The sequence below is a fragment of the Mobula birostris genome, chromosome 6 (assembly GCF_030028105.1).
Source record: "Mobula birostris isolate sMobBir1 chromosome 6, sMobBir1.hap1, whole genome shotgun sequence".
Classification (NCBI taxonomy): Eukaryota; Metazoa; Chordata; class Chondrichthyes; order Myliobatiformes; family Myliobatidae; genus Mobula; species Mobula birostris.
The window spans coordinates 168,162,817-168,188,756 of record NC_092375.1 but is presented as its reverse complement, the minus strand read 5'-3'; the positions used below and the strand labels follow the sequence as shown (position 1 = coordinate 168,188,756).

At 39.4% G+C, this 25,940-nt stretch overlaps 1 protein-coding gene across 1 annotated transcript in view; it reads right to left on the bottom strand.

Moving 5' to 3' along the window:
- The window catches only part of chn1 (chimerin 1), a 112,360-nt gene that overhangs the window by 9,880 nt on the left and 76,540 nt on the right, over positions 1–25,940 (bottom strand). Inside the window, exons 8-11 of the mRNA XM_072259642.1 lie at positions 8,626–8,703; positions 6,807–6,891; positions 3,695–3,868; positions 420–497 (exon numbers count right to left, since the gene is read on the bottom strand). Of these exons, the coding sequence (XP_072115743.1) occupies positions 420–497; positions 3,695–3,868; positions 6,807–6,891; positions 8,626–8,703 (415 nt within the window). The remainder of the gene's footprint in view (positions 1–419; positions 498–3,694; positions 3,869–6,806; positions 6,892–8,625; positions 8,704–25,940) is intronic.

The window sequence follows — 25,940 nt, the reverse complement described above, 5'->3', positions numbered from 1 at the left end:
ACTAAGAATAAAATTTTGTCTCCAATGAAGTATAAAAATAGACTTACCACTCTATTCAACCAGCTGCTGTTGTTGATCACTGTGTACTTAAATTCACACTGTTACTAAATGACAAGGCTCTGCAGTTCTTCCACTAATTTAGGAAGCTGGAGAACTGATATATTTATAGGATATTTTTCCACTAATTTAGGAAGCTGCAGAACTGATATACTTATAGGATTTATTTTAACCTTCATCTGCTGATAGACACGAAAATATCTCATTTTCATTTTCTCTGACTAGACTGACCTCAGTCAAAGTCTGAAATCTTCAAAGGTGCTAATCTAAAAAAAGTCAAGCATAATAGAGTCCATCTGCTTGTTGTAAATATCAATGTATGTTACCCTTATGTTTGATGTGGAAAATTAAATTGCACATACCTCTGTCAAATGCCAGCTTGACATCTTCAATTAGATCACTAAATCCCGATACTCTGTATAAACCTTCAGACATTAAACCTAAAAAATGTAGTACAGTTAAGGTTATGTACATGGAAAATTAAAGCTTGTATTAGTAAACTAAAATGAAACCAGTGAGTTACAGAGACACACAGTATAGTATGGAAATAGGCCTGTTGGCTCATCAAATCTGTAGCAAATATCAACTACGCATTTACATTAATACTATATTAATCCAATTTCTTTATTCATCGCTTATTCAAGCAATTGGATTGTGTAAAATCCCATGCTGTTCAGTAATGTAAACCTGGTGTTCTGTGCTGTAATTCACAGGACACTGCATTTTGAGCACAGATGCATCAATACGATTCCATATGACTTCAGAGCAGGATTAGGCCATTTGGCCCATCAAGTTTACTCTGCCATTCAGTCATGACTGATCGTTTTTTTCCCCTCCTCAGCCCCACTCCTGACCTTCTCCTGGTAACCTTTGATGCCATATCCAATCAAGAACCTATCAATCTCTGCCTTAAATACACTCTGTGGAGACTTGGCCTCCACAGCTGCCTGTGGTAACAAATTCCACAAATTCACCAACTTCTGGCTAAACAAATTTCTCCACATCTCTGTTTTCAACGGACACCCCTCTATCCTGAGGCTGTGCCCTCTTGTCCTAGACTCCCCCAACATGGGAAACATCCTTTCCACACCTACTCTGTCTAGGCCTTTCAACATCCTTCAATCTCTATACCATTTTCCAAACATTAAACAATTTGCTTCTTTGTAAACAGGCTGCCACATTAAATTTAAACATTCTTTTACCAGTGAATAGAAGGTTCAAAGTATTTAAATTTATTTCAGAGGCAAAACCCTCAGTTTAAACTGCATAAACTTCAGTTGCTGGAAATTCAAAGAATCCTTTTACCTCCCCCCACAGCTATGCAACTGCCAAAAAGGAGAGGACAAGAGATACAAACTCTGATGTTTGTCATCCATGCCTTGGTTTTCAATCTGATACTTGAAACTTGAATGAAGTCTTTGATTAAAGCTAGATAGAGGTGTATTAAAGATTTTATGATCGATTCAATATGCAGCATCTTCTTAAGGTCTTCAGCAGCAATAGGAAGTCAGGAAATCACACAAAAAGCTGGAGGAACTCAACAGGTCAGGCAACATCTATGGAAATTAATAATCAGTCAATGTTTCGGGCTGAGACTCTTCATCAGGACTGGAAAGGAAGGGGGAAGAAGCCAGAATAATATGGTGGGGGGGAGGTGGTGGAGGAGGGGAAGGAGTTCAAGCCCGAATGTGATAGGTGGGGGAGAGGGCGGAAGGTGATGAAGTAAGAAGCTGGGAGGTGATGGGTGGAAAACGCAAGTGGATGGAGAAGAAGGAATCTAATGGGAGAGGAGGGTGAACCATGGGAGAAAGGAAAGGAGGAGGGGCACGGGGGGAGATGAGAGGCAGGTGAGGAGAACAGTACAGGTAAGGGGGACACAGAGTGGGGAATTGAAGAGGGAAGGTGGAGGGGGAAAAATTACCATGTTGGAGAAATTGATGTTGGAGGCTACCTGGTTGGAATATGAGACGTTGCTCCTCCAACCTGAAAGTGGCCTCATCGTTGCAGTAGAGGAGGTCATGGACCAATATGTCGGAATGGGAAAGGGGCTTGGAATTAAAATGCTTGGTCAGCGAGAAATTCTGCTTTTTTGCGGAAGAAGCAAAGGTGCTTGACAAAGTGGTCTCCCAATCTACCTCGAGTCTCACCAATGTAGAGAAGCCACAAAGTAGAGAAGTCAGGAACTGATTAATCAGAATTTTTTTTAAAACTTTGTTCCAGTTTTGAAGCCATTACTGGTTTCAGTAACCTCATAAACTTATGGGACCTTTATATATCAGACCTTTGGCTGAATCCTAAATTCTACTTCTCTGTTACAACGAGATTCTCTCAACCATTGTTGTGACTTTAACCTCACTGATCTGGCACCATGCGTCATCAGCAACAGTGGATGAATTCCACTACAATATACAGCTTTATGGCCAGACAGTGCAGGGTGAGGTAAGAAAAGGACAAGGACAAATTTAATTTTAAAAATTTTAATCGATAACGGCAATGCCATCAAATCCAGCATTTCTTGTTTTTCCCCTAATTGTATTTGAAATGATAGTAGTGAGCCACTTTCTTGAATATTTTGATAATGTGTTCCTTCTGTAGTGGATTCCAGGATTAAGTCCTAAAGATTCTGAAGCAACAGCAGTATACTTCCAGATAAGTTCAGAAAGTGATTTGAAGGCAAACCTGAAGGTAGTTTCCAGCCTTTGACACTCACAGTGACAGGTGTGACAGCTATTGAAGTAGCATACGCTAGTAATTGCAGTGCATTTTGTACATGGTACATAGTGTACGTATGCCTGTAAGTGATGGTAGGGTGAATGCTAATGGTGGTGGATTGGGTGCCAATGAAGTGAACTGTCTCCTCATGGCTGGTGTTGAGCTCCTTGAATATTGCTGGAATTGCATGCAACCAAACCTGTGGAGAGCATTCTATCAAGCTCCAGACTTGCACTTTGTGGATGAGGGAGGCCATGAGAGAATAAGAAAAAGTGAAGCATTGCCAGAGGATGCCTAACTTCTGACTGGTCCTTGGGGTCAGCTTTTATATACCTGTTCTAGTTTTGTCCCAGGTCAACAATGACTCGTACACAACTGGTTGATGGAAAATCTGCTGTAGTAATGCAGCTGCATGTCAAAGGGAGGTAGTCAGATATGGTTGCTTGCTAGAGGTGGTTACTGACTGGCATTTGTATGGCATAAACATTGCTAGTGTGTATTGACTGGTTTACTTTGTAAACAGATGTAAATAAAAATTGGCATTGGACAATCATGAGTGAAAATTCCTCTTATTGAATTCATGATGGTAAATTACTAATGAAGCACCTGAAAATGATTGGACCTTGGATACATCCTCCAGTAACCTCTTAGGGTCATGATGCTTGGTTTTAAGTTCAACTGTTTCTCTGTCCATAGAAGCTACCTGACCTGTTGAGTATTTTCAGCATTTTTAGTTTCATTTAAGATTTCTAGTATCCATGATATTTCATTTTTGAATCCTTAAGCACACCTTTGTTATCAATGTACGTGTACAGAAGTAAGTACAGGATAATCTATGTGTCTTTACTGCAGTTTCAAATCTTTCACCTTCATTAACATTGTAACTATCAGTGATTGTCAACCATCCAAGAATCGTGGCTCCTACCTCTGCTTTCAATTTCTCGGATGCACATATCCACCACCATTGGCCTCTTTGAATTATGTGCTTTAACCAGTGTTGTCAGGTCACAGCTATAGACTTTTTTCACATGTTTCAGATCAGGCTTGCAATCATGTGGAACCATCTTGGAACACTGTTTGTGAACATTCAAGCCACAATCTAAGAATGCAGAATAAGAGAGACATTTTAAAATTGCAATCACTCCTACGCAAATAAGTTAACTCAACTATATTGTATCTAGAGATATTTTAACTTCAGAGTCAATCTAAAGGTAGCTTTTTCATCTGCAATACTTTTTGACTAGAGCAAAAATCATTACCTCCTTTTTCTGCAATCACCCAATGAAGTACTGAAAATTCGTGACTGCTGCCCTCATCGTCAATTTATCATTTACTTCACTTATTGATAGCTGGGCACGAAGAGAACAAATGCAGTAGTTTTGTACCCATCCCTTTGATCGTGTGCCTACTGTCTTTGCTGTTACTTTCAGACCATAAAACATAAGGGCAGAATTAGGCCATTCTGCCCATTGAGTGTGCTCTGCCATTTCATATGGCTGATATATTATCTCTCTCAAACCCACTTTCCTGCCAGATTGAGGCTTTTCAAAATGTAAATAAGTATGATTTGTAAGCAGCTATAGACTGTTTCAACTGATTGGCAAGATAGTAAAAAAGGACGATCAATTTTAAGAAAATAAATAAAAGACTTAAAAGAGAACATGTGATTGATGAGAACATGCAAACATTGCCAAAATCTATGATGAATCTATATTGCCAAAATCTATAAATATTTTCAAGTATTATCTGTTATCCCCATGAAACAAACCCTTTTTCCCAGGCGTCTCTAGGGACGCGGTTCATTAGCCCCTCACTAACAGCCACTGGACTCAGAAGTGAGAAAACCACCTTTCTCAAACTCCGTACATCTAGGGTTGGTTTGCTCTGGGTCCCACCAAAAGGATGTCTCGACAACTCAAACCCCAATCTGTGCGAAAACTGTGTAAATACTGCCCCCATGCAATTAGCTGTCAGCAAGAAATAATAGATCATACACTGCAATTACAAAGAAAGTTTATTTACAAATTTCAGCTTTATCAAACAGTTACAGAAAAAAGAAAAAAAAAGAAAAAGGGACCATTACAGTATTAACCCAGTCCAAATGTACACATTAAGTTGGAGTTCCCATTAAGTCCCATAATTAGTGGCGGGCTTTCTACTATTTCTTGCACACATAAATGACTTGAAGGTGTGGATGGGTGGGTTTGTAAGTTTGAAGATGACACAAGATTAGTGGAATAGTGGATACTGTAGAAGATTGCCAAAGGATACAGTAGGATATAGATTGATGTATAGATCAGTGGAGAAATGGCAGGTAGATTTTAATCTGGGCAAGTGTGAGGTGTTGCACTTTGGAAGATCAAATGGAAAGGAAAAGGACACAATTAATGGCAGGACTGTTAACACACAGAGGCATAGAACACTACAGCACAGAAACAGGCTTTTTGGCCCATCTAGTCTGTGCTAAATTATTAATCTGCCTAGTCCCATTGACCTGCACCCTAAGCATTCCACCTTTAATCTATGACCTCTAGCTCTAGGCTCCCTAAACTTGGTGGAAAAAGCTTGCTTGCACTTATCCTGACTATACCCCTCATAATTTTATATACTTTATCGAATCTCCCCTCATTCTGCTACACTCTTAAGTCCTAACCTATTCACATTTCTCTATAACTCAGGTACTCAAGTCCTGGTAACATCCTTGTATATTTTCTCTGCACTCTTTCAATGATATCAGTAGCTCTTCTGTACGTAGGTGATCAGAACTACATACAATACGGCAAATTAGACCTCCCCATCAGAGAAAACAACCCTAGTTTGTCCAACCTCTCCATATAGCAAATGCCCTCTTGTGTACCCTCTCCAAAGCTTCCACATCCTTACTATAATAGGGCAACCAGAAATGACTGGAATATCCCAGATATATTATAACTAGAGTTCTATAAAATTGCAACATAACTTCCTGACTCTTAAACTCAATGCCTTGATTAATAAAAGCAAATACACTATATGCCTTCTTTGCCACCCTATGAGTTTGTGTGGCCACTTTCAGGGTAACTGAGAATGCCGTTCTATACAAAAGGCCTGGATGAGATACAGTTTGTCAAACTGTACTCAGGCAAGTTTCCTTAATCAATACAATAGGTCCCAGCTCCAAAGAGTGCAATACTAGATCTGGAGTTTTGGAGGCTGAGGGGAGACCGGAGAGAAGTTTTTACGATTATGAGGCATTGATAGAGACAGTCACCATCTTTTCCCCAGGGTTGAAATGTCTGATACTAGTAGGTATGCATTTAAGATGAGAGGGGGTAAATTCAAAGGAAATGTGTGGATCAAGTTTGTTTTACATTGAATGGTGGATGCCTGGAATACGCTGCCAGGAGTGGTTGTGGTGGCGGCAGGTACAATGGAGGTATTTACGAGGTGCTTAGATAGACACTTGAACATGTAAGAGAATGGAAAGGTATGGATCATGTGGAGGCAAAGGCAATTAGCTTAATTAGGAATCATTAGCTTAATTAGTTTAGAACAATGCCATGGTCCTGTGCTGTGATGTTTATATTTTATGTTCTTATTGACCCCTTATGAAAATAATAGTTAATTTGTATTTTTGTGTTTGCCTTTTCAGAGACACAAGAGTGCAGTCAGTTCTGTATTTTCTGTATGCACAGAAGTTGCTGTATTGTGCTGTCTGTGCAATGACTATCAATCAGGTCTTGTGTTCAGCAAAATATCGTGCGAGTTACATTTTAAATTATATTGCTAAGGAACAGAAACTGGAGTCACATAATGTGCAGAATGAGTGCATTATGAACTACCAATGTGAAAGTTACATTTCCCTTCTAAAACAGGGCAATTGCTGGCTTTATTCATTTAATACTAAGATTTCAGAGAAAAACATGCAATTTTAGGAAATTGCTTAGAAATTTGACAGTTAAACATACTAATTTATGATGAAAGGTCTGTAAACATATTTGGAATAGATTATTTTCAATTCAAAAAATAAAATTAAAATCACATTTTAAAGACAAAATTACCTGCACATTTCACACCCTGAGCAATCAAGCCCCACATAAAATTGGCACAGTATTCACACCAGTGAGGCCCTCGGAATGTGTGAACCTGTAAAAAGTAATAGTAAGAAAAAAACAGTATGGGATAGCACCAAGAATTCTTGAGATTAATTATTTGATTAAGATTCAGAACTGTTCAAAGTTGAAGAGAAATCTTAAAATAATGGTCACTTAAGAGCGAAAACCATCAACACTCAAAAGTCGAGAAATTGTGATTGAGACCCAGGTGCTCTTAATACAGTTTTTATTCTTACAATACTTGACAGTCTTTTGAGTAATTAAAACATTAAAATGCAAAATTCCATAACCATCAAGCTTTTTTATATAATATATTGGTTACACATAAAAGGTATATTACCATGGCAACTATCAGATTACTGCAATCAATATTAGCATTTTTAGATTTAAAGGAACAGTAATATCTTATTGTTAGCCATTTCTAGAAAACGAACTTATTACAAAAGTATTTTTTTAAATCACAGGTGCATTAAGTAAATCCTAGACATACTAAAACAAATTTATCTGAACTTATTTATGGTTGAAACTTTCATTTTCAGGTCTGAACATACACAAAACCAAACCAGAGATATGCAACTATTGCTATACACCAATAGATAATCAAAATTTTCTTTGGTATTGCTGAGACAAAGCAGAGATGTTGTGATTGTACATAAATGCCAGATCAAACAACATGCATAATATTAAATAATAATGTAACAATGTTCCATCAGGTTCTGATCAAAGCAGCATTTACTCTGTTCTCTGATTCAATTAAACACTAGAAAAACAAGTGACAACAAAAATTCAAGTTTAACCAATGCTTAAGGATTATTTTTCCATAAAACATGGGGCTACTGATATCACAAGGAATTAACCCCTCTTACAAATGTTTTCTAACAATTAAAGTCAGTAAGTCCTTTAGGACATATTTGCCACTTTAACTGCCCCATACAACTGGAACTTCTTATGTAATAGTCATAAATATTTAGAAAGAGGCTTAAAAGATCATTGCTTAAGGGCAAATATGTTTTAGACTTTTTCATTATTATTTGGAAAAAACTAGAATTATAGTACAATTATTTCATGAGCCTGCGCAGTCTATTAGCAAATTATTAAACTGCCATGGAAACATCTCCGTGGGAATTATTTTCTAATTATCAAGAGTCCAGTAAAAACATTAGAAATAACAGACTTTACAATTGTGAATAATCCTTTGTGGTGGTGCTATCTTTTACCCCCATCACCTCATTAACATTAAAAGCAAAAATACAGTCCAGTTGCTTGTAACAATTAAGACATCTGAACATATACTCGAGGCAAATTATGTGCAACAAATGTTTGAGAACATCTCATTGGGCTATGTTAAAAGGACTGATCTGTTGTATTAAATGAAGATGCAACACTTCCAAACAACTGCCAGTATGAAGATTTTCCTGTTAAAATTGTGCATTTCCTTTAATCTGATTGAGAGAAGATGGCTCAGTGCATCTTCTTCAATGTTGAAATGCATGGATAGCAAATTTAAAAACATCAGACAAAATTGCCAGAGCCAGGATTATGTAACATGCAGTACAGAATTAATTTGTAAATTTAACAGGCATATTTCAATTTAAACGTCTTAATAAAGCAATTCATTTTGATAATTGTTCAGTTGGAATAGAGAAAAAAATGAACTTAAATTATTGATAATTTTACAATACAAACACTTCTTGAATATCATCATCAATAAGTAAATTATCAAATTTACACATCTGTTTACGTAATATTAAGTTCACATCCTTACCTTAAAATTATGTACTTTTTCATATTTGGGAATTCGTTCACTTTCCTTAAGTGTGGCTCTTCGAACAAGTGAAGACAGCTGTGAATAAGCAAACTGTTTTAGGGGTTGCCAAAGAGTTGAGAATATTTTTTTGGGTCTCATTCTTAATCCTAGAGCTGCTCCTAAAACTTCACGACGGTTCTCTTGCTTAGGTCCACAAATTTGGAATTTATAAGATTTTGTACTAGAACAAGATTGCTTGGATGGCATTTTTGTTGTATGGTGCAATCTTTTGGGACAACCTGGATTAATTATTTCCTTGAATGAAAATTTGATGATAGATTTTATCTAGCTACACCAAAAAATCCACACTTTTTCAACACAAAAAATGATGTGATCCACAGAATGTTAAGTTACAAATAACTTTCTGCATGTGGTAAACTAAGTCTTCAAAAAGCATACAAAGTAGCTGAGCTGTCACTATTTCACCTTACAACAGATTACATCAGACATTTTCTTTGGAACAATTAAATACATTGAATTAACTAGCACAGAATTTAAAATACTCTTCTTTTGTCAGATGAAGACACCCAAATCATTTGGTCTAGTTAACAATTCATCTTCAAGCTGAGGGTCAGATTTAGCACCCATTTAAGGATATTATTCTCTGCACATTTGTTCTGATGGCTTCCTGAATTAACAATGCTCTAAATCCTGCTGTCAACCAGTCTGTGGTTACTAAGCTCTTGTCAACATTAATCTCATGGAGTCCGGGGGCTGGAAGAATAGAGACTGGGAGAATTTTGAGGGGGAGGGGTTGGGGGTTGCGTTGAAGTAACCACAGTGAATTAGTCAGGTCATATTAAAAAATCAGCCAGCCAATAAAAATCATTGGCACTGATCCACTGCTCCCACGACTGATGCGTTCATCACATTAGATTAAAAAACAACTATCAGAAAGAAAGTAATGAGTAAGAATGACTCATACATCATTAAAATATAACACCATATAGCTATCTTAAATGAATCACAATTAGATTTTCCTATTCAGTCTCATGAAATGTTGAGAATTACAAAATTGTTCACACAAATATTGAAAACATTATTTTACAAATAAAAAATCTTTAATATCCTACATCATTGTTTCATGGAGGAAGGTATAAAATGAACCATAATTTAGCTTCTTTTCTCACAATCATGAATATATTCAAATTGGATAGATATTAAATGGTTTAAACTATAATATTCAAAGAGCTTTTCACCAGAAATAGGATTAGTTATTGCAGAAGTGCCTCGTCTTTACAACTAAAATTGAGTTAAGAGCAAGATCTTAGCTTTCTTATTATTTCTAGAAAGCCATTGATTTGTATGACACCTACAACTATCAGAAGTTATTTATAATCTGTTTTAATGAGGTCTTAAAACATCTGTTATGCAACTGAGGACATGACAATAAACTAGCCATATAAAATATAAAAAATAGTGGAATGAATAGTGGAATGAAAGTTAAATAGTGCTATTAGTGCCATTTAAAAGAAGCCAGAACCTCTTGATGGCTGCTCTGTGACGAACCAACAAAAATCCTTGAAGGATGGCATTAGGAAAAAGCTCGTAATGAGTAATCAAGCTTTCTGATGCAGCACTGAGGGGTCTGGTTCTGAAAATCGACAAGAGGATGGAGACGAGAGCTGTTGCCTGAAATACTTTGTAATTCCTGAGACAATACAGAGTCTTACAGGCAACAGTTTCACTGGTGGTTGAAAGTGCACAAAGGTCAATGGTTGTAGCCTAACTGCCAGGATACAATGTCAAACCAGAAAGAATAGCTTGACAGCCTCAGAGTTGTCAAAGCAAGAATCCTAACTCTATCAGTCCATGGTTTGCAAAAACAAATATTTTCAACACCTCTATTCTCCTTCCTACAATCACTCACTACAATTAATTTTCTGCTCACTCTATTCACAGATCTAAATCTCCAAATGTTGCTCTTTACCTCAGGCTTTAGCTTTCACACATTTTCTCTATTCATCTGCAAGAAGAAAATTCTCAAAATAGCTCAATGCTGTCACAGGCTCACATGCTCTTTTCTTATAAGGGGAGACTACACACACCAGGGACATTAGGTAGGCATTGGAAAAAAACAGCCTGTCTGCACATATATATCCAACCCCTATAAAGGTTAGATATCAAGACAAGGGGCAGGTCACAGCTGTGATGATAGGTAGTAAGATACAAGTTGATTTCCAAGGCTTTTTCCACGCTGTACTCTGCTTTTCCCTTTTCAGGATTATTCCATTTAGCTATTTTCATTCGTCACTGATTTCTAAATACTCCCCTCATATATGTAAATAAAATACATAAGCTCATCTTCCATTTTAGGTGCTTAAACATTCAAGACATTATCTCAAGAAAAGAGGGTTACTTTCTTGAAGTTGCAATTTCATTTGATATGACAAGATCAGAGATTAGAACCATGTGCACTTTGTACAGGAATTACCATCAATTTAGGTCCCACACCCCCAGGTAAAGGAAATTATTACCCTTCAACCATCATGCTCCTGACAGTGTGAGTAATATCAAACACCTCAACACTTAGCTGATTCATCAACCTATGGACTCACCCTCAAGGACTCTATAACTCATCTCTCTATCTATTATTTCTCAATTAATTAGTATTTGCAGTTTGTCTTCTTTTGCACATTGGTTGTTTGTCAATCTTTGTTTGTAGTTCTTCATTGATTCTATTGTATTTTTTTGTTCTACTGTGAATACCTGCAAGAAGATGAATCTCAGGATAGTCTACACACTTTGATAATAAATTTACTTTGAACTTTGAACTAGACCACCTTGAATAAATGAGCTGGATCTAGTTAGAGGCACAGATAGGAGGTTCTGTGGTCGTGACAGAGAATCCAGGATGATTTGTTGCCTCCCGGGTGCCAGGGTCAAGGATGTCTCTGATCGATTGTATGACATTCTGAAGTGGGAGGGTGATCAGCCAGATGTTGTGGTGCACATCGGTACCAATGACATAGCAAGGAAGAGTGAGGAGGTCCTGGAGAGTGAGTACAGAGAGCTTGGTAGGAAGTTGAAAAGCAGGACCTCGAGGGTGGTAATCTCAGGATTGCTACCTGTGCTACGTGCCAGTGAGGGTAGGAATAGGATGCTCTGGAGGATGAACAAGTGGCTGAGGAACTGGTGTAGGGGGCAGGGTTTCAGATTTCAGGATAATTGGGACCTCTTCTGGGGCAGGTGGGACCTGTACAAGAGAGACGGGTTACACTTGAACTACAGGGGGACCAATATCCTTTCAGGGAGGTTTGTTAGTGCTATTGGGGAGGCTTTAAACTAGATTTGCAGGGGGATGGGAACCAGAGTGCCAGAGCTGACAGTGTGGCTGGGGTGAAAATAAATGATGTTAAAAGTTCAAGCAAATCCGCTAATAGAAAGGTTGTGAGTGGTGGTAAAAATCTTCTGAGGTGTATATATTTCAATGCTAGGAGTATTGCGGGGAAGGCGGATGAGTTGAGGGCGTGGATTGACACGTGGAATTATGACGTTATAGCAATTAGTGAAACTTGGCTACAGGAGGGGCAGGACTGGCAGCTTAATATTCCAGGGTTCCGATGTTTCAGATGTGATCGAGGCAGAGGAATGAAAGGTGGGGGAGTAGCATTGCTTGTTAGGGAAAATATTACAGCAGTGCTCAGGCAGGACAGATTAGAGGGCTTGTCTACTGAGTCCTTATGGGTGGAGCTGAGAAACAGGAAAGGTATGGCCACATTAGTGGGATTGTATTACAGACCACCCAACAGTCAACGAGAATTGGAAGAGCAAATCTGCAGAGAGATAGCAGGCAACTGCAGGAAACAAAAAGTTGTGGTGGTAGGGGATTTTAATTTTCCATATATTGATTGAGACTCCGATACTGTTAGGGGTCTAGATGGTTTAGAGTTTGTAAAATGTGTTCAGGAAAGTTTTCTAAATCAATATAGAGAGGGACCAACTAGAGGGGATGCAATATTGGATCTCCTGTTAGGAAACGAGTTAGGACAAGTGACAGAAGTCTGTGTAGGGGAGCAATTTGGTTCCAGTGATCATAACACTATTAGTATCAACTTGATCATGGACAAGGACAGACCTGGTCCTAGGGCTGAGGTTCTGAACTGGAAGAAGGCCAAATTTGAAGAAATGAGAAAGGATCTAAAAAGCATGGATTGGGACAGGTCGTTCTCTGGCAAGGATGTGATCGGTAGGTGGGAAGCCTTCAAAGGAGAAATTTTTAGAGTGCAGAATTTGTATGTTCCTGTCAGGATTAAAGGCAAAGTGAATAGGAATAAGGAACTTTGGTTCTCAAGGGATATTGCAACTCTGATAAAGAAGAAGAGGGAATTGTATGACATGTATAGGGGAGCAGGGAGTAAATAAGGTGCTTAAGGAGTATAAGAAGTGCAAGAAAATACTTAAGAAAGAAATCAGGAGGGCTAAAAGAAGACATGAGGTTGTCTTGGCAGTCAAAGCGAAGGATAATCCAAAGAGCTTTTACAGGTATATTAAGAGCAAAAGGATTGTAAGGGATAAAATTGGTCCTCTTGAAGATCAGAGTGGTCGGCAATGTGCGGAACCAAAGGAAATGGGGGAGATCTTAAATAGGTTTTTTGCATCTGTATTTACTAAGGAAACTGGCATGAAATCTATGGAATTAAGGGAAACAAGTAGTGAGATCATGGAAACTGTACAGATCGAAAAGGAGGAGGTGCTTGCTATCTTGAGGAAAATTAAAGTGGATAAATCCCCAGGATCTGACAGGGTGTTCCCTCGGACCTTGAAGGAGACTAGTGCTGAAATTGCAGGGGCCCTGGCAGAAATATTTAAAATGTCGCTGTCTACAGGTGAGGTGCCGGAGGATTGGAGAGTGGCTCATATTGTTCCGTTGTTCAAAAAAGGATCGAAAAGTAATCCGGGAAATTATAGGCCAGTAAGTTTAACGTCGGTAGTAGGTAAGTTATTGGAGGGAGTACTAAGAGACAGAATCTACAAGCATTTGGATAGACTGGGACTTATTAGGGAGAGTCAACATGGCTTTGTGCGTGGTAGGTCATGTTTGACCAATCTATTGGGAGTTTTTCGAGGAGGTTACCAGGAAAGTGGATGAAGGGAAGGCAGTGGATATTGCCTACATGGACTTCAGTAAGGCCTTTGACAAGGTCCCGCATGGGAGGTTAGTTAGGAAAATTCAGTCGCTAGGTACACATGGAGAGGTGGTAAATTGGATTACACGTTGGCTCAATGGAAGAAGCCAAAGAGTGGTAGTAGAGAATTACTTCTCTGAGTGGAGGCCTGTGACTACTGGTGTGCCACAGAGATCTGAGCTGGGTCCATTGTTATTTATCATCTATATCAATGATCTGGATGATAATGTGGTAAATTGGATCAGCAACTTTTCAGATGATACAAAGATTGGAGGCGTAGTAGACAGTGAGGAAGGTTTTCAGAGCCTGCAGAGGGACTTGGACCAGCTGGGAAAATGGGCTGAAAAATGGCAGATGGAGTTTAATACAGACAAGGTATTGCACGTTGGAAGGACAAACCAAGGTAGAACATACAGGGTTAATGGTAAGGCACTGAGGAGTGCAGTGGAACAGAGGGATATGGGAATACAGATACAAAATTCCCTAAAAGTGGCGTCACAGGTAGATAGGGTCGTAAAGAGAGCCTTTGGTACATTGGCCTTTATTAATCAAAGTATTAAGTATAAGAGCTGGAATGTTATGATGAGGTTGTATAAGGCATTGGTGAGGCCGAATCTGGAGTATTGTGTTCAGTTTTGGTCACCAAATTACAGGAAGGATATAAATAAGGTTGAAAGAGTGCAGAGAAGGTTTACAAGGATGTTGTTGGGACTTGAGAAACTCAGTTACAGAGAAAGGTTGAATAGGTTAGGACTTTATTCCCTGGAGCATAGAAGAATGAGGGGAGATTTGATAGAGGTATATAAAATTATGATGGGTATAGATAGAGTGAATGCAAGCAGGCTTTTTCCACTGAGGCAAGGGGAGAAAAAAACCAGAGGACATGGGTTAAGGGTGAGGGGGAAAAAGTTTAAAGGGAACATTAGGGGGGGGCTCCTTCACACAGAGAGTGGTGGGAGTATGGAATGAGCTGCCAGACAAGGTGGTAAATGCGGGTTCTTTTTTTAACATTTAAGAATAAATTGGACAGATGCATGGATGGGAGGTGTATGGAGGGATATGGTCCGTGTGCAGGTCAGTGAGACTAGGCAGAAAATGGTTTGGCACAGCCAAGAAGGGCCAAAAGGCCTGTTTCTGTGCTGTAGTTTCTATGGTTTCTATGGTATGGTTTCCAAGAGTAAAAGCCACTGGTATCAGATTTCATGGTTGGACTACTAATGGTTTAAGTTAAAGCACAAATTTAGCTGTCATTTAACCATATGCAAATTCCCATGAATATAACCAAACGAAACAATGTTCCTTCAGGCCAAGGTGCAAAACACAGTACCAGCAATCATACCCATAGCACAAGACACATAAAGTACATGGGACTGTAGTATACAGTCACACAAAAAGATACAACTCATTTCTGAGTCTATGGATATTGTCAGCAAGAACAAGCCCTTAGAAGCCTGCAGATGAATGCAATTTAGCTTGTCCTCCACCAAGCAAACACTGGAGAGCAGCATCAATGGGAGGGACAGCTCCCAATCCAGCATTGCTCATTGATATTGCCTCTGCTCTCATATTTTTGCTTCCCTGGTATTTAAGGAGTGAAGTACTAACAAAAATACTGGATTTAGAATAAGAACTGCTAAGTGCATTAGGAATAAGGTTGAGAATATCGGAAAACAATGTAACTTGTGTTAAGTATTCAATCAATGAGCAGTAATAGCCAGATCCACAGACATGACAACAGTACCCAGACTGAGAAACTTACAATTTCAAAAGCAGTCAGATCATTGACAAACAAGTCTTGAAGTACAGTATAGTATTGAAAGTGGCTTGAAAAATACCAAATCACTCCTGAATTCTGTTCTCATGCAGAGCCATAGATACTGTCTCAGGTGACTAACTTTAGCTTCATAGGAAAGACAGCTGCCCTCCTCCTCATGACAGCTTGCTTTCACCTCAAGCAACCACACGGCCACATTTGTCCGTGTTAACTCGCCAACTGGATTCAGTTCTCTGTTCCAAGCTCAGAAATAACTTTGATCATTTCCTTTGATTATCAAGGTACCCCTAGAATGGAAGATTGTAGTAATTTCCCACAACGTAGATAATGGCAATGCTGGTTTAGTATGAGATAAGGAAAACAGGCAGGATATCTTATTAAATTTGCTTAACGACAATTTTCATTCAGCATAAGCAAACAGGAAAATTGAAATTGAATTTTGGATCCCTTATGTTGCAGTTTTGGTATCGTTATAAATAGTAATGGTTATTTGAGATCAATTTCCAGAAGGTTAGACTGTGGGATAGCAATCAGGCAATGGTTGTGAGGACTAAGGAAGACAAGATTCTCTGTGTACTGGGGAGGAAAGGGATTTTTTTCTCTGTGTACTGGGGAGGAAAGGGATTTTTTATGCAAAGAACTGCTTACTGCTTACTGGTATTGCCTCTGCTCCCATATTTTAGCTTCCCAGGTGGTTTTTAAGCATTGGTTCCTGATACAGAAGAAATATACTGAACCATAAGATGCACCACCTGGAAACACAACATGGATCAACTGTAGAAGTTCTCAAAATCAGTTCATAATGAAAGCATTCCTCGCACACTGATGATCTGCTTAAATGGTTCTGGTGTTGGTTGAGTCTGTATCGAGGACTCTCGAGTTATTGTCAGGTAGCAAGTCTGTGATCTGAGGTTCTGTTTGTAACATTGGTGGTGCGAGGATTAATTGAGAATGAATGTCTCATTACTATGGCTATAAAATGTTTAGAGGCCTGCTTGAGAAGTTTCTGTATTTGCCGTATTACAAAAACGACACAAAGACAGTAGAGGGAGTACAAAGTTTTCCAAGGGTGATGTCAGTAATGTGGTGTATACATATCAGGAAAGGATGAAATTACTGAGTTCTTTTTCCTGAGAAATGGTTGAGTGATGACTTAATAGAGGTCTTCAAAATTATTAGAAGTTTTATTACTGCACACAGACAGTATGTTTCAATGTGTTGGAAGAAACAGTTATATAACTGGTCTTTTAAATATGCAATGCGTCAAAATAGTTCACATTAATTATGCTGAATTAATCACAGCATCTGTAAACAATTATATGAAAGGTAAGATTTTAAGATACCCATCGGATACTGCTAGTATTAATAAGCTTGCACGCTAACAACAACATGTGAGCAAACTGCATAATTTGACCAGAGTTTTTGTATAGTGAAACCAATCATTTTATTAATCACAATTATAACATTCAACTTAGGACTAACAGAAGAAAAATGAATAATAATTAAGCCTAGTAAATGTATTTTCATTTCAAGTCAAGGTGCTAAGGTGGAATGCAAGCAGGGATAACCAAAATGACTTTAATGAGAGGGCACTGGTTGCTTCAGGCAGATGTTATAACCAAAATGACCTAGCCATTAACACAGAAGCAGGAGGCAACCAGTCTCAAGAGCAGGGAGTCTAACAGGTGTCCACAGTTAGAGATTATTCTATCGGCTTGGAACAACTTTGTTGCCATTCCTGTTAAAAAAAAAGTCTTCCATTTACTCTCTATCTAGGTTGAGTTTGGTTTAGTATAAAACCATTGTTCAGGCTTTGGTGTGGTATGGTAGCAATGCTGTTAGCCTAATATTGTTGAAGAGCCAATGATTCAGGTTCTATTCTCGCCTCTGTCTACGTACACCCCATGACCGTGTGGGTTTCCTCCCACATCCCAAAGATGTGTTAAAAGGTTAATTGGTCAAATGGGTGTTATTAGGCACCACTGGCTTGTTGGACCAGAAGGGCTTATTACTGCACTGTATCTTGAAAATAAATAAAAATACAGTAAAAGTGCCCCCAATAATTCCATTAGAACCTGACCTACTCATTTAAAGGAGGACCGCATAAAGTTCAAAATCTGTCATAACCACCTACATTTGGTAGCTTGGATGAGTCCCATGCTCCCCTTCATAGTTCTCTGTCATAGTTTCTACTGGACGAGGGAACATAAATTTCACCCTTTTATACACTTTGTCATCGATACTGCTATAAGAATGAAAGCATTGGAACAAGATGAGAGTAAAAGAAAATAAAACATAAAAGCAAATCCTAGTCTGAGCAAATGGTGAGTGGGTTGAAAGTGACATGTGTTAGAGGCACATTAATCATTTTTCCCCCAGAAATGACACTAGAAATGGAGCAAATCCAAATGTGTAAGGACCTCTTATTTCAATCTTAAAACTCTTCATCACTGTATCTGTGAAAACTAAGTGGATGATTCATTTACATTTAGATACTTGAAAGATACATAAACTTTTCTTTAAGTAATTTCATTTTTCAAATCACATGCTTTTACAAATAAAAATTACATACCCATCTACCCCGTACTTACAAAGAAAAGTTGAGGTTAAAATCTTATTAAGTGATGCAGCAAGCTTCAGAGGTCACATTGTTATGCTATATCATTGAACAAATTAACTAAATGTAAAGGGTTTCTGATAAAAATCAAAGAAATATGAACTCTTTTCTCTCTAATATTTATTAAAAGAATGGGTACTTTTGTCCAACATCTAATTTATTACATGATCCTATATCCTGAGCCTTTTACTGTACAATCATCTATCAGTCTTGAAGAAACCCAAAGAACATCTCTGACCTTCAGAATACAGGATCTATACCCCATAAAGGAAGTAATTTCTCGTTGTGGTTCTAAATGGTTGACTTGAGATTCTGATACTAAACCAGCTAACCCCAATTTCTTCAGCATAATAAATGAAAAATTCTATGTGAATGAATAGTAAGTATTAAGATTTGGAAAGTGAATAGCTATTTTTCATATTCATTTTTGGGATCTGAGTCTTGCCTGCAAGACCAGCATTTATTGTCCATACCTAACAGACCTTGAGAACTTCTTTCTCCAACAGTTGAAGTCCTTCTGGTAAAGGTACTTTACTGCCATATTTTTGTTGTGCTGTGAGTTCCAATTTTAAACCAAATAAACAGAGGTTTGGTGATGTATTTCTTAGCCAGGATGGTGTATATTATGGAGTATTCTGGAGTTATGTGAATATAGCAGATATTAATTCAAACAAGAACAAGGCTTCAGTTCTTATTGTAAATGTAAATAAGTTAAAGAAGTTTGAAATTAGCCTTCAGTTTTATTTTGTAAATTGCAAGCAGTAAATTGAAGTTAAAAGCACAGACTAAGAGATTGCATGTCCAAGAGCTAAACATTAAGAAAATTGGGTTGTGTTAATTGGTTTGCATCAAACCGGACAACATGGTTAAGTTAGTTGCACCATTGTGATTTGAGTGCAAGCTGACAGACCAGACAGATGTGGTCATTTAGCATATCAAACATGGTCACGGGCAATCAATAGTTTTTGTGTACTTACCATATTGTGTACTCAGAAGCATGCTGACAACATTAATTTTGGTTGTTTTACTCTCTGTTGTAAGGTTTTAAATATTTGTGTTCATTAGTTTCCCCTAAAGGTTTTTGGACTTCAGAGATGTCTTATTAATTACAATGTGTTTCAACTATGCATCTCAAAGGAACCATTTGTCAACCCAAGGTATTGAAGTAAACAATGTCATTGAATATTGAAATTGTATTGAATCATCTACTGTTACCATTGAACTTAGGGTATTAAAATGTGATGTACCTTTGGGTTTGTGAGCCTCTACTGAGAATGTCTCCAGAATGATGCCTGCTAGTTGTGCTGATCACCAGCTTCTGTGTCTCTCTGGTGACTTTGGTCAGTCACAATATTTGGAGGCGTGTCCGGAATACATTCACTACCCACCATGTGACAAGTGACTTCAGCAGTCTAAGGGAGTGAGTTTTTTTTTAAAAAAAGAGTAGCACTCATACTTGGATCTGTTTAGGTCAACGACCACTGGATCACAGAGCGTCAAAGGACATGGAGGAAAGCTGACTGGTAGATATACAAGATAAAAGTATGGGAATCGTTTGTGGTCTGACTGTGTGTGGGAAAAACCTGAGAATCAATGCCTGAGACAGGCGATGAGCTCAATTAAGAAGAGGGGGAGAACTCACAGAGTATATACTCCATAAACTTGAGAAGGTTGAACAGGGAATGGACAAAGCTGGGTGGGTTAAGATCTGGAGCCCGGAGGAACATTGGCAGTGATGGAGAGTGATGGAACCCAGAGGAACATTGGCAGAGGAAGGGAGATAAAGCACTGTCATTCTATGTCATGTATAATTGACAGAGAGAACAAAGTACCCATAATCACATTGTGTACATATAGAGCTACAGAAGGCAAGTGATGAATATAAGGAATAGCGAGACAGTGTACAAGTAGAGCTATATAGATTGAAGAAACAGTTAGAACACTTACGGAGAGAGAGGCATGGGTGGAAAACAGGCAGAACAATTAGAATACAAGAATGAATTAGTCAGGAACCTGGGCAGACTGACAGGTAACTGTGATAAAACCCAACAGGAGGTGGCCCACCGGGCAGCAGCCCTGAGAATAAATGATGAGGAAAGGAGAAAATTCAAACATCAAAGGTGCAGATGGACTTAGTAATCCTTGTACAAGACTCCCAGAAGGTTCACTTACAGGTTGAGTCTGTGGTAAAGAAGGCAAATGAAATGTTGGCATTTATTTCAAGGAGAATAGAATATAAAAGCAAGGAGATAATGCTGAGGCTTTATAAGACACTAGTCAGGCCACACTTGGAGTACTGTCAACAGTTTTGGGCCCCATATTTCAGAAAGGATGTATTGTCATTGAAGAGAGTCCAGAGGAGGTTCATGAGGATGATTCCAGGAATGAAGGGGTTAACATACGAGTAGCATTTGGCAGTGTTGGGCCTGTACTTACTGGAACTTAGAAGAATGTGGAGAGGAGGGGGGAAATCACATTGAAATCTACCAAATGTTCAAAGGACTAGATAAGGTGGATGTGGAGAGGATGCTTTCTCTGGTGGGGATTTCCAGAACTAGAGGGTATAGCTTCAAAATTGATGAGTGTCCTTTTAAAACAGAGGTAAGGAAGAATGTTTTTAAAGCCAGAGAGCAGTGAATCTCTGGAATGCTCTGCCACAGACTGTGGCGGAGGACAAGTCTGAGGGTATATTTAAAACAGAAGTTGGTACTTTCCTAATTGGTCAGGCCATCAAAGGATTTGGCGAGAAGACAAGTGTATGGGGTTGAGTGGGATCTGGGATCAACCATGATGAAACGGCGGAGCAGACTCAATGGGCTGAATGGCCTGATTTTGCTCTTATGTCTTGTGGACTTATGATGAAGTAAATTGGGAAGCACTGGACCAAGGAGTTGACAAGCGGGAAAGTACACACAAACAGGAGAGGTAGTACCCAGTCAGAATGGCAATGGCAGGCTGAGAACCCTAATGATCCAAGCCAGCCACTCACACTCATCTCCACCATTCATAAACCCTTCAACCTCGGGGAAAAGCAGAGTATTCTATCTGAACTGGCCTCAATATGGCAATGAGAATTTTGGCATGAGTTAGAAGAAATGATCACCCCAAAGACATACACATATTGTTTAAAGCTAAATGCCTGAAAAATACGTGGGACAGTATGATCATGGGCAACTAGAGGGAATGCCAGGAATGAAGAAAGATATTGAAACTTTAAGGAAGAAGTGAGACAGCAGCGTGGAAGAGGAGAGTGTATCTGGAGAACAATAATGCCAGTTGGTCAGAAGGCCAATGAACCTTCCATGGACTACGCAGAGTGAAAATACCTGGCCTATAAGAGCTATTTGGGGCTGGGCAATCCAGGGAAGGGTGATCCAGTTTTCCTGAAAACACTCAAGGAAAGGCCGAGCTCAGCCCACCAGGAGGTTTTAGACTTGGGGATAACGGTGGGATCCATGTACTCCACAATAGTTTCATGGGTCAGAGAAATTGATCATAAGAGAAGGAAGGGGGATCGTAAGGTGGCTGTCGCAGGCATAGCTGCTGTGAAGACACAGGGATCTTGCTTCGTTTGCCACTGACCAGGCCACTAGCCGAGGGACTGCCGCACTAGACTTTGAAGGGCAGTGATAATATCTGACAGCTGTGGTCTCCACACTCATCTCTGACAGCATAGTTGGAGAGTGTCCTAATGGGAAGGAGACATGAGAGTCACCCACCAAAAAAGGTAGAGACCACAATAGAACCTATGTCCCATACATAGACAGCACCCTCTATTGTCCAGTCTGACTGCTGACCAGATTATAGAATGAACCTCGAGGTCAGACAAGTAGCTGGCAATGATCCCCATTGTCAGCACTAGCGACCCACGGATGTACACAACAGCATCGTTAGGGAGCTGATAATGCAATATGTTAGTGAACACAGAGGCATCGGTATCGATAAATGCCTTACTCTTCCCAATGACTGGAGAGGCTATTTATACTATGGGTGAAAGGCGAAGAATAGTGAAGGCAGAAAGAAGTGATACTCAAAATCAATGGAGTGCAGCTTCCAGAATATTTCTGGGTCTGTCCAATTAATGATGGTACTATCTTTGGAATAGACATACTGAGGGAAGCAGGGGCTGTTATAGACTCTGGAAAGGGAGAAATAAGATGGATAAGTCAGGGGGAATGAACATGTAAGAGTACACAACCTAGCCAGCACAGCCATAGCCACAGCCACTCCAATCATCAGGGACTGAAGCCAAGATGGTGTCTATGGGTTACTTTGTCAGCAGTTCCCAGAGGTATGAGCTGGACTCAAGCAAGATTGTGGATGGGTAAAGATAAACCCAGTTAAATGGGGGGAGGGGGGAGGAATCTGCATAAACCCCATAAGCAGTATCTTATAAAAACTGATGCCCTAACAGTGGTTCAAAGTATAGTGACATAATTTAAAAAACTAGGGTATACCTCATGAACCACCAACTCACCTATATGGTCAGTAAAGACATCAGATGGATCATATCTGTTAACAATAGACTACCCTCAATAAGACCACACTAAGACGGCATCCCATTGTGGCCTATCTCTAGAACACAATTCTGAATGGCCTGTCTCTAAAACGTAAAATTTTCTCAGTTCTGGACACTGCTGTTGAATTTTAGGGCCCCCATTAGCACCCAAGTCCCAAGATCAAGTTGCCTTCGCTCTGGGTGGGTAGCAGTGTATGTGGACAAGATTCTCCCAGGTATTCCACAATAGCCCAAGTCATTTTTCATAAGGTCATGGCATAGACTTTGGGAAAGATTAATTTAACCCCCTTCTGCTCGACCATCTTACAATATGTACACAGATGATCTACTAATTGCCCCAAAGGATGAAGGAGGTCACTTAGAGGCAATGAATAGTAAATCTGTGGAAGCCCCACCACATACAAGGCAGATACTACTGAAGTTATATCACAGCATATAATGCATTAGGGAAAGCACAGCACAATCATGACCATCTGGCAGACATGGTAAGAAATGCTATCGTTGTTGTATTATTTGTGCCCAGCATAACCCTGGTAAGGGCATAAAGGTGCAGTTGACAAAAAAGCCACAGCCAAGGGGGCTCTGGGAAAACATTCAGATAGGCATCATGGAGCCCCTGCCAAAAAGCAGGTGGAAAAGCTACTGTCTGATGATCATGGATCACTTCACCTGGTAGGTAGAGGCTTTCCCAATGAAAGATTGTACTGCCAGCATAGTGGCATGGATTTAGCTCAGGAAATCTTCCCCAGGTGCGGAACACCAGTGGAAACACTGGACTCAGGTTAAACGGTATTATTCTTGTCACCTTCACAAACAGAACAAGGGATCAGGTCCACTCATTAACAATGTCATTACAGAGAGTCTAAGTGATGAACACCAGCCTGCTGTGTCACATCTGACCACACCTGGTGGAAGTAGACCCATAGATGAAAGAGTGGAAACACAAATGCAGAAGACAGAGAGTGCACATCAGTGAATAGTAAGTAAAGTTGACAGTAATTATACATGGAAAAGAAGGCTGGTTCTTAGAGGTAGATGATGAGCTGTATAGATCAGAATAAAAAGAAACTGGGGAAAATAGTTGAGAAGGAATTTGAATTAAGGCAGAGACACCAAGTTTCACAACCTCAGTGGGAAGGCAGACTGAGAAAGAAGGGAGAAATCACAGTATTGAAAGGCAGCCACCCCAACTAAATGGGGAATGAACACAAATAAGCCCTTTCAGTGATTGGGCTAGAGATTGAAAGGACAGTTTGGGAGGTGCTGCCACCAGGGCAAGGTCCTTGTAGTTAATAGAATAGAGACTACCCCAAACCCTTCTGTAGATTGATCTAACAGACTGGTTGTCAAGATCATCCTGACAATATTCTGTCATGGCATGGAATGTGAACTATCACCTGTGAACCTGAAACAAATTTGCCTTGCTAAAACCCTGTCTACAGAGTAACTCTGACAGCCACTATTGATAGTTTTAGCTATCAGAGATTGAAGGGGTGAGGAGGATGTGATCAAATACCTGGAATGTTTGATTGCTATCTCTGGTCAGTGCAATAGCCAATTTGAGATGTTAGGTAGTGTAGATAGGTAGGTACACATAGGTTAATAATTGCGAAAGGGATCTCGAGGGAAGGATCTTTTTCGCTGCCCTGCTTAAAGTCCTCCTCAAAATGTGACTTTCCTGGGACAGATTTCTGTCCAGGGACCAAGAGGAGGGTATATAAGAGAGTATTCTGGAGTTGTGAAAAGCACCATTGAATTAACTATTTTTATGTTATTCATAACAATAATAAATGTATTTCCACCACTGATCGTCCCTTATCTGAAGTATCTTAAACTTTTCCGTTTCTTTGCTATGCCTCCTGTGGGCACTGTTCCACTCTTGGCCTGTCCTGGTCCCTCTGAGACCCAAAGAAGAATGCTTCTGTGCTCTCATTCCTACATCACTGCAGCATCCATTCATTTAGTCACATACTGTCTTGTAAATTAAACACTATTGCTCATATTGTAGTATGGCACTTAAGAGCTGCCTGCAAGGACTGCACTTGTTTCATGTTGATGGCTGGGAGAACTTGTAATGCATCAATAGGGATGCTTACAATTGAAAAGATTCATCCTTCATATAACTTCCATAAGCAGGACAAGAAGTGATTTGCAAACCATTCCCATATGGAGCTATTTCTTGGTCATTTATGTATATCAAGGGGTGAAGGGAGCAGGAACAAGCTATTGTGACAGAGGATCAGTCATAATCACATCAAATGGAAGAGCAGGCTCCAGGGGTGAAATGACTTTCTTCACTCCTATTTTCCTGTTTCTATGTTCAGTATTAAAAAAAAACTTCAGCATTTATTAAAAAAGATGTTAGAATTGGCGAACAGTGCCTTCTCCAGTTCAGGTATCTAATGCATCAGGGTTTAAATTTTGACGATTAATATGTACTTAAAATATATTATAAATAAATTGCCCAACATACTTATTGGATCCATATATTACAATGGACAGTGAATAGTCATAGTCACACTTTATTAATCCCGGGGGAAATTGGTTTTCGTTACAGTTGCTCCATAAATTATAAATAGTAATAGAACCATAAATAGTTAAATAGTAATATGTAAATTATGCCAGTAAATTATGAAATAAGTCCAGGACCAGCCTATTGGCTCAGGGTGTCTGACACTCCAAGGGAGGAGTTGTAAAGTTTGATGGCCACAGGCAGGAATGACTTCCTATAACGCTCTGTGCTGCATCTCAGTGGAATGAGTCTCTGGCTGAATGTACTCCTATGCCCACCCAGTACATTATGTAGTGGATGGGAGACATTGACCAAGATTGCATGCAACTTGAACAGCATCCTCTTTTCAGACACCACCGTCAGAGAGTCCAGTTCCATCCCCACAACATCACTGGCCTTACGAATGAGTTTGTTGATTCTGTTGGTGTCTGCCACCCTCAGCCTGCTGCCCCAGCACACAACAGCAAACATGATAGCACTGGCCACCACAGACTCGTAGAACATCCTCAGCATTGTCCGGCAGATGTTAAAGGACCTCAGTCTCCTCAGGAAATAGAGACGGCTCTGACCCTTCTTGTAGACAGCCTCAGTGTTCTTTGACCAGTCCAATTTATTGTCAATTCGTATCCCCAGGTATTTGTAATCCTCCACCATGTCAACACTGACCCCCTGGATGGAAACAGGGGTCACCGGTACCTTAGCTCTCCTCAGGTCTACCACCA